Source organism: Monodon monoceros, unplaced genomic scaffold (assembly GCF_005190385.1).
Source record: "Monodon monoceros isolate NGI ecotype Baffin Bay Population unplaced genomic scaffold, NGI_Narwhal_1 Super_Scaffold_7, whole genome shotgun sequence".
NCBI classification, from domain to species: Eukaryota; Metazoa; Chordata; class Mammalia; order Artiodactyla; family Monodontidae; genus Monodon; species Monodon monoceros.
Window position 1 is genome coordinate 52,816,584 of NW_021703784.1, and position 9,632 is coordinate 52,826,215.

Below are 9,632 nucleotides of genomic sequence, written 5' to 3' on the forward strand. Positions count from 1 at the left end.
CCTGCGCGTCCGGAGCCTGTGCTCCGCAACGGGAGAGGCCACAACAGTGAGAGGCCCGCATACCGCAAAAAAAAATAGATTTCATTGTATGAGTATACCATAATTTATTTATTCATTCTATTATTGATGGACATTTAGACTGTTTCCAGTTTTTAGCTATTATAAGAAATATTACCACAGACATTTTTATACAAGTCTCTTGGTGTGCATGGCTTGCATTTCTGTGTAGTATATACCCTGGAGTGGAATTACTGAGCCAACTGTTTTCCAAAGTGGTAATACCAGTTTACACTCGTATTAGCACTGTGTGAGAGTTCCAGTTGTTCCACATACTTTCCAATAGCTGCAATTGATTTTCTTCTTTTTTTTTTTTAAAGTAAATTTATTTATTTATTTTTGGCTGTGTTGGGTCTTCGTTTCTGCGCGAGGGCTCTCTCCAGTTGCGGCGAGCGGGGGCCACTCTTCATCGCGGTGCGTGGGCCTCTCACTATCGCGGCCTCTCTTGTTGCAGAGCACAGGCTCCAGACGCGCAGGCTCAGTAGTTGTGGCTCACGGGCCTAGTTGCTCCGCGGCATGTGGGATCCTCCCAGACCAGGGCTCGAACCCGTGTCCCCTGCATTGGCAGGCAGATTCTCAACCACTGTGCCACCAGGGAAGCCCGATTTTCTTCATTTTGACAATTCCTGTGGATGTGTAGTCACTGTGGCTTTAATTTGCATTTCTTAGATTACTATAAAGGGGAGCAACTTTAATACGTTTAACTGGATATTCTTTTGGGTAATACCTATGTATGTCTCTTGCCTATTTTACAAATTTTTTTTTTTTTTCCCTTATTGCTTTGTGGGAATTCTTTATATTCTGGGTACAAGTTCTTTGGTTATACATGTTACAAATATCTTCTCCCTTTTTAGTCCCTTAATGTTGTATTTTGATGAAAATAAGTTCTTAATGTAACCCAATTTGACAGTCTTTTGAGTTATATTTTGTGCTTTTCTTGTCTGATTGATATAAGAAGGGTTTACCTACCCTGAGCTCATTAAGACATTTTGCTACATTATTATTAGAAGCTTATTATTTGTTTTTCGTACATGGAATTGATTTGTGTGTGTGATGCTTTGGTGTATGGAAGTCCAAATGTCCCAGCACCATTTATTGAAAAGAATGTCCTTTCCCCATTGTTTTGCAGTACCACCTTTTTGGTAAATTAAGTGTCTGTATATGGGTGGGTATGTTTCAGGGCTGTCTCTTCTACTGTTCCATTTGTCTATTCTTATGCCAATACCATGCTGTCTTAGCATAACATTATAATAAATCTTGACATCTGGTAGGACAACTTCTCCCACCTTCCTCTTCTTTAAGAATATATTAATTGTTCTTGGTCTTTTAATTTCTTTATAAATTTTGAGCCGGACCAGGGCTCGAACCCGTGTCCCCTGCATTGGCAGGCGGATTCTTAACCACTGCACCACCAGGCAAGTCCTTTTGTACATCTTTTTGTTAGTTATTCCTAGATAGTTAATATTTTGTTATTGTAAATGATATGTTTAAAAAATTTTATTTTCTAACAGTACAGAATGGATATTCAGAAATGCAATTGATTTTTGCTTATTAAATCCTATATCTAACAACCTTGCTAAGCTCATTTAACAATTTTAATAAATTATGTGTAGATTTTGGATTCTTTACAAATAATCATATCAGCATATAACGGCTTTGTTTGATATTAATATTATGATACCAACTATCTCTCGATTAAAGTTTGCATGGTATACCTATTTCTACTTTTTATTTTCCTCTTTTTTATAACATTTTATTTTATGACCCATGTAAAAAACATGTAGTTAGTTTTTTAAAAATTTCACTTGACAGTGTTTGTTTTTCAATTGGAGCATTTAGTTCATTAAATTTAATATGTTTATTGATATATGCCGGTTTAAATCTACCCTCTTATTAAATGCCTTCTATTTGTCTTACCTGCTCAGTGTTCTTTTCTTTTCCCTCATTTCTTGCCATCTTTTGCATTGACTCTTTTAAAAAAATTCTCTCCTCCACCCCTTTTTTATTAGCTTGGGAGTTATACATTCTTTTACACTTCTTTTACTGGTTATAACCTAGCTATTACATGAATTCTTGACTGATCAAAATCAAGTGTTAAATGGTACAGTTTCTATTTTGAACAATGTGAGGACTTTAACTTCATTTATCCACCTTCCTGACTTACATGTGTGAATGAAGTTTTATGTTTTAATTCTCCATTTTTCACTCTGGAAGACATTGTTATTTTCTACAGGCAATATTCATTTAAGTTTACCTATGTATTTATCATTTACCCACATGTATTTATCATTGCTTTTCTTTCCTTCTTGTATCTGTGACTGTTTATTCATCTGGGATTATTCTCCTTTTGGCTGATGAATACCCTCTGATATTTCCATTTATTGTGAGTTTACTGGTGGCACTCAGTGACAAATTCTTTGTGTTTGTATGTATGGAAAAGTTTTAAGTTTTACGTCCATTCTTTTTTTTTTTGGCCATGCTGCATGGTTTGTGGGATCTTAGTTCCCCAACCAGCCCCTGAACCTGGGCCACAGCAGTGAAAGTGCTGAGTCCTAACCACTGAGCTGCCAGGGAATTCCCTTTACGTTCCTTCTTCTTTTTTTTTTTAATTTATTTTATTTTATTTATTTTTGGCTGCTTTGGGTCTTTGTTGCTGTGCATAGGCTTTTCTCTAGTTGTGGCAAGTGGGGGCTACTCTTCGTTGCGGTGCGTGGGCCTCTTATTGCGTTGGCTTCTCTTGTTGTGGAACACGGGCTATAGGTGCTCGGGCTTCGGTAGTTGTGGCTCACAGGCTCTAGAGCACAGGCTCAGTAGTTGTGGTGCACGGGCTTAGTTGCTCCATGGCATGTGGGATCTTCCTGGACCAGGGCTTGAACCAGTGTCCCCTGCATTGGCAGGTGGATTCTTAACCACTGTGTCACCAGGGAAACCCCTACCTCCCTTCTTGAACGATGTTTTTGCTGTGTGTAGAATTTTAGATTGGCTGTTTTTCTTTATTTGTTTGTTTGTTTTTAGTATTTTAAATATATCATTGTATTGTTTCCGTTGAGAAGTCACACACATATGTTTTTCTTTTTGGCATCCGTAATACTATTCTAGTTTTCCTTAGCGGGAAGGTTGTTCTGTATTATCTAGCCTGCCCCTAACGTAAGTGAGAGTCTTGGCATTGCCTTTTGCTGGACTATAGCGGTATACTCTTTTTTTTTTTTTTTTCGCGTATTAAGTTTTATTTAATTTATTAAAAGAATGAATGGAAAGATGCATAATTCTTTGGAACCATTCAAATTCTTTTGCTGTTCTATAATTTTTTTAATCAAATACTCCTTTTTTTATTTTTCGCTGCTCAAAGGATTAAATTTTTTTTCAGAAATATGGAATGCTTCATGAATTTGTATGTCATCCTTGCATGGGAGCCATGCAAATTTTCTCTCTATTGTCCCAGTTTTAGTATATGTGCTGCCAAAGCAAGCACCGCAATTACTCTTAATTTGTCTCTCTGGCTACTTTTGCCCCTTCCAATCCAATCATTATATTGAGGCTGGTTTGGTATTTCAGAAATTTGAATCTGTTTATGTCACTCTCCTCGTTATAGTTATTCAAAGGATTTTTATTGTTCTTAGGACAAAGACTATTCATTTGTTTATTCAACAGTGAACAAATATGTATTGAATTCCTGCTACCTTCTGGGCACTATCAGAGACACTTGCCATAATTCTCAAAAAGTTGTGGCACCTGCTTGCCTCTGTAGCCGCATTTCATGGTAGTCTACATTTTAGCCACATTGCCCCCTTTTTCAGTTCTGGAAGCTGTGGTGTTCTTTCATGACTGAGAGCATTCATTTATTCTTTTCTCTCTGCCTCAAATTAAAGTCTGTGTTTGTTATATGCTTTCATAGAACTCTTTATTTTTCCTTTACAGTACAACTTTGTAATTATGTATTTGGACATTACTTGACAATTGTCTGCCTTGCCCATTAAAACTTAAAGTTCCATGAGGGCAGTGTATCCCCATGGCCAAACACAGTGGCTCCTTGTAAGTACTCAGGAAATCCTGTTGAACAGATGATGGATGAATTATTTAATTCACTGAGTGAATTAAGTAGGACACGTGGCTTTTCCTTTTCCTATACTCTTCCCTTTATTTTTATCAGAATGTACGAAGTGCTTTCTGGGCATTCTGCTTGTCACTTTAGCAGCTCACAGGTTGGTTGGGGAAACAGACACAATCACATAATACACTATGATAATTACAGTGCACTGGTGAGGGGCATGATAAAGGGTTGCACCAGGCTGCTTGGGTGGTCCAAGGGGAAGGGCACTCTTGTCCAGTTCAGGCATCAGAGACAAACTTCCTGGGGTTGCTGATACCTGAGGGGCAGGAGGGAGTGGCTGTGGGAGGCAGGGAGAGCAATTTAGGCAGAGGAGCAATCTGAGCAGAAGTACAGGAACTTGAAGCCTCATGGCATCAAGCTTGGTGGGAAATTGTGGGAGCTGACATACAGGACAGTCTTGGCAGGCCGTTGTGGCATGCTCAGCAGCTCAGGCTTCTTTCCATAGGAAACTGGAAGCTTTTGAAGGGTTATGAATGTTTGTGTGGAGTTTTAAATTTAACATTCTTTTAAAAACCCCAACTGTAGCATTTATTGTAACAAATTCAAGCAGTATAGAAGTGTATAAAATAAAGAATGAGACTTGCCTCTGCAAATAAAAAAGTTAGAAAACAAAATACACTCTCCAGAGAATACTCTGGAGAGAATCACTGTAACAGATATGTATGCATTCTTAAATGCAGCATTTCAGAATCTTCCATATTCTGGGTTTGCAACATTCTTCTGCCTGGAATGCTGCTTCCCTAAAACTTCCTGTTGCTCTCTGTCTCACTCAGTTAAGTGTCCGTTCAAAAGTCAAATCCTTAGAGTGGACTTTCCTCACTGTCCTGTCTATAACAGCCTCTCCACATTAGTCTTTAACCTCTTACACACGTCGTTTTTCTTCAGAATGCTTACCATCTGAAATTACATATTTTCTTTTGCCAATCTTTATTTTTAAATTTTTTATTCTTTTTGGCCGAGCCAGACGGCTTGCACGATCATAGTTCCCCGACCAGGGATTGAACCTGGGCCCATGGCAGTGAAAGCACCAAGTCCTAACCCCTGGACCACCAGAGGATTCCCTCTTTTGCCAGTCTTATCCACTTGAATATAAGCGCTATGAGAGCAGGGATTGCTTCTGTTTTATTCACCGTTGTATCCCCAGCAGCTAGAATGATGCTCGGCACATAGTAGGTACTTCTTGAATGTTTGTTGAATGAGTAAATTAATTTGCATTTTAAATAGAATAAGTACTTTCATGTGATTTTTCTAAAAAGTTAACTTTTTTTTTTTGTAAATTTACAAACATACACAAAAGGAGAGAAAATAATATGAGCCTTCCAGTGTTCCTCATCCAGCTTCAACAATTATCAACATTTTGCTCTTCTTGTTTGGTTCATTCCCCTACTTTTTTGGGGGTGGGGCAAATCCCAGACAACATATCATTTTACCTATAAACACTTAATTATCTGTGTTTAACAAATTAGGACTTTTTTTAGGACTTAAAAAAATGACACTTAACAATAATCCTTAATAGTGTATAATACCTAGTCCATGTTCAGCTTTCACTGATTGTCTTAAAGTCTTTTTACAGTTGGTTTGTTTGAGCAAGATTCACACATTGCATTTGGTTAGTTTAGCTGTCCTTTTCAGTTTCTTTTAATCTATAGCATTCCCTCCCCCCACCACCTTTTCTTTCCCATGATATTTATTGTTTAAAAACTAGGCACTTTACCCGTGGAATTTCCCATATTCTGGGCTTGGTGATTGCATCCTTATTTTTCACGTGTTTTTTATTTGCTCTTTATGGTACCTATCGGAGTATCATATTCATAGGGATTCAGTTCAGGTTTTATTACCCTCCACATGAAAGGACTGATGATCATAGAGGAAGGAAGGAGGGGCATTAATATTTGATTGCCTTCTGTATGCCCATTTCTGTGTGAGTTGTTTTCCTCTCAGTAGCCGTTTGAGGTTGTTATTAGCCCCATTTCACAGATGAGGCTTAGGAAGTTAATTAGCCTGTTCAAGACATATAGCTATTACATAGTGAGTCCAGGCTTCACACCTCAATCTGGCCAGTTTCAAAGCCCTTTCTCCTTCTGCTGCACTCCACAGCTTAAGTTCCCAAGAAAATGACTTTCCCAAGGTTGAACTTATGGTAAGTGGTGTGCCAGGATTCAGGGTCTTCTGACTGCATATCTTTTGTCCCTTCTCCTGCTTCAGGCCTTCTTGTTCTGCCCAGTTACCTCCTTAGAAACTGGGGTCACTTCTAGAAGGCACTTCATCTTTTGAGCATCCATTTAAGTAATTTTGTCCTTGGGACAGAAATGCTTGCTTAATCTTAGCATTGGCAAGGTACTTTTTTTTTTTTTTTTTCATTTTACCTATGTTTATTGAACATCTGTCTACTTAGTGCCAGATATTGTGCTACATACTTACGATATGGTGATGAACAAAAAGACATGTTCCTTTAGGTCTTTGGGGGAAGTTTCTCACCCTAGGAATCTTGGTGCAAATTAGAGACCACCTCCCGATATTGAAGCTAAATGGGCCACGCTAACTCATGTCTTAGTCTCTCTTGCCCTGGGCCCCAGACCCAGGACCTAGACCCAGACAATGATTCACCTGCCCCAGACTTTTCTTTAAAATATTTATTTATTTATTTATTTGGCTGCACCGGGTCTTACTTGTGGCACACGAGATCTTTGTTGCTGCATGCAGGATTTTTAGTTGCGTCATGTGGGATCTAGTTCCCTGACCAGGGATTGAACCCGGGCCCCCTGCATTGGGAGCACAGTCTTAACCACTGGACCACCTGGGAAGTCCCATCACCTGCTCCAGACTTCTGATCAGGATCTGGTGATCCAAAAAAACACAGGTAGAACAAAAACTTCTTTCTGGTGATAGCAGTAGTAGCTGCAGCACCCAATTTCTGGGGCTCCAAAAACAGTGGTGCTGACAGCAGTGTTGAGTGCCCAGTGCTGGCAGTGTTGGTGGTCCAAGTTGCTGCAACTCATGTCTAATGTTACTGCAAAGTGGAGGAAAGGTACTTTTAATCCCAAAAGCACACATCTCGTTAGAAGTTAATGACATCAGGAAGGCATAAAATATTCCCATTCACTTTGCAGTATTTAGGTGTAACATACAGATTGAGAAAAACTTTCTGCCCCCAAAGCGTATAAAGTTAATTTTTCAGAAATAAAGCTTAAGAAATACTTGTTGAGACTGTTTTGAGATATTAGTTTCCCATGTTCCTGAGAGTAGAGCATCAATGTAACAATAGCTTCTTTTGTTTCAGGAGAATGATCCATCTGTGAGACTGAAAATTGCATCATTGTTGGGTTTACTGTCAAAGACTGCAGGATTTTCACCAGACTGCATTATGGATGATGCCATTAACATCCTGCAGAATGAAAGTAAGTTGCAATTTAAAAGCTATATAGGGAATTCCCTGGCTGTCCTGTGGTTAGGACTGAGCTGCCACTGAAGGGGGCATGGGTTTGATCCCTGGTTGGGGAACTAAGACCCCATATGCTGCAGGCCTGGCCAGAAAAAAAGAAAAAGCTGTATAATTAGATCAGAAATCTTTAGTTCCTTTTGTATACAATGTAGAACAAAATTTTGTTGTGTTGGTGGTTATTGAAAAGGAATTTGAGGATGATTCAATAAAACCATGTACATATATTTACACTAGAGTTAAAATACAGGTTTATCTCTTAATAGCTATCATTTATTGATCTCTACTAAGTGCCATATACTTAAGATAGTTTACATATGACATAAGATAGATACTGTTGTCCCTATTTCATAGGCTGGGAAACTGAAGCTCAGAGAAGTTAACTAACTTGTTCAAGGTTACATAGTATGTGACAGAGTTGATGTTTTGTTGACTGTGCCTACTAACTCGCCCTGGTGCTGCCCTGGTCATGTGGTCCCCCACAATTTACTTCTATAAAGGCAACATCTCCCATGTCTCATATGTTGTTGCCTTTTCTGTTTGTTCCTTGTTGATGCCCACTAAAATTATTCTGTGTTTAGGTGAAAAGGAAAACTATTTTACCTTAAAATTTTTTTTCTTTGATTATCTAGTTTTATTTATGTACAAGGTTTTCTTATAGGGTTAGTGCCTCATTGCCTTGATATTTATTCTAAAATTAAATAAAATGAAATCCTTTGTGGCTGTTCCTGAAAGTACTATAGTTTTGTTTGAATTGTTTGTAGTTTCAAAAAATAGTTTTATTTCATTTTAGGGTATACATATTTAAACAAATATGATTATTTAAATATTGGACAACATTTAGTCTATCAGCTTGAGGTTATGAGAGTAATAAAGGTCCAGTGAACTCAAGAGACAATCTAAATTCACTTACTGTACAACTGTTTAATGATAACAAATATCTTATATAAGTGGCCCATGGGTTGAAGTTGAGAATTTTTTATTTTGTTAGAAGGAACTTTAAATTTTACCTGGATTGAATTTTGACCCAAGACTTTTAATTCACAGGAAACAATCAAAATATATTTTAAAAAAATTTTTGGCATTTGTTGAAATGCCAATGTAATGACATTAGGGAGAAATTTAAAAAGTATTCCTACTACTACCATAAAACAATTTGATGGGGGTGGAGTCAAGATGGCAGAGTAGGAGGACGCTGAGTTCGCATCTCTGCACAGCTAGGGCACCTACCAGGCACTGGTGGGGGACCACAGACATCGAAGGGGATGGTAGGAACCACTGAGTGACTGGGTAGGGGGAGTGTGACATGTCGGGGAGTGAGGGGGATGGAGAAGTGGAGGTGGGTGGCTGGGGGAGGGGAAGGGTTCCCAGACCAGGTGGGGCCCACCCATGGTTAGCGGATCAACAGGGACAGGGGAGACCCTCGGGAGAGGGGAGGAATGGAAGGGAGCACAGCCAGCATTTCCCTGCCCACTTGGGCCCGTGGGGAGCCTGCTGAGGTCCTGGGCCTAATCCTCTGCCCTCTGAGGTCCAGCAGTGCTGAGCCTAAGCTCCGTCCACACACCCCCACCCAGGGCCTTGCCTCTGAACTCCAAACTCTGCACACCAAGGCCCCCCTCAGGCCATGCTGCCTTTCCCCACAGGTGCTACGCCTAGGTTCCCCCACACTGAACCCCACCCCCGCCTAAGTTACGCCCCTGCCTAAGCTCTGCCCCCACAGCCAAGGGTCTTTTTTAATTTTTAAAATTTTTTTAGGTTGTGTTTCTGTTTTACCTTGTTGTTGTTGATTCATTTATATTTTGATTTTTCTAATTTTATTTTATTCTTTATAGTTTGTTATTCAGCTCCTTTTGGCTTGTTCCCTTTTTTTTTTTTTTCTGTTGTGGTTCTGTTTTACCTTGTTGTAGTTGTTTCACTTATATTTTTATTTTTCCTAATATATTTTTTGTTTTTTTCTAATATTTTTTGCTTTCTCCTTTGTGTGTGTGTGTGTGTGTGTGTGTGTGTGTGTGTGTGTGTGTGTGT

General features: G+C 39.1%; 1 protein-coding gene and 1 non-coding gene across 2 annotated transcripts in view; one reads left to right on the forward strand and one right to left on the reverse strand.

Annotated features, from left to right (window-relative positions):
- Positions 1-9,632, forward strand: part of INTS4 (integrator complex subunit 4) — a 112,023-nt gene that overhangs the window by 11,236 nt on the left and 91,155 nt on the right. Inside the window, exon 3 of the mRNA XM_029207841.1 lies at positions 7,449-7,566. Within this exon, the coding sequence (XP_029063674.1) occupies positions 7,449-7,566 (118 nt within the window). The remainder of the gene's footprint in view (positions 1-7,448; positions 7,567-9,632) is intronic.
- LOC114887881 lies at positions 3,423-3,529 on the reverse strand. Its single transcript, XR_003791639.1, has one exon. It is a non-coding gene; the product is annotated as a U6 spliceosomal RNA (small nuclear RNA).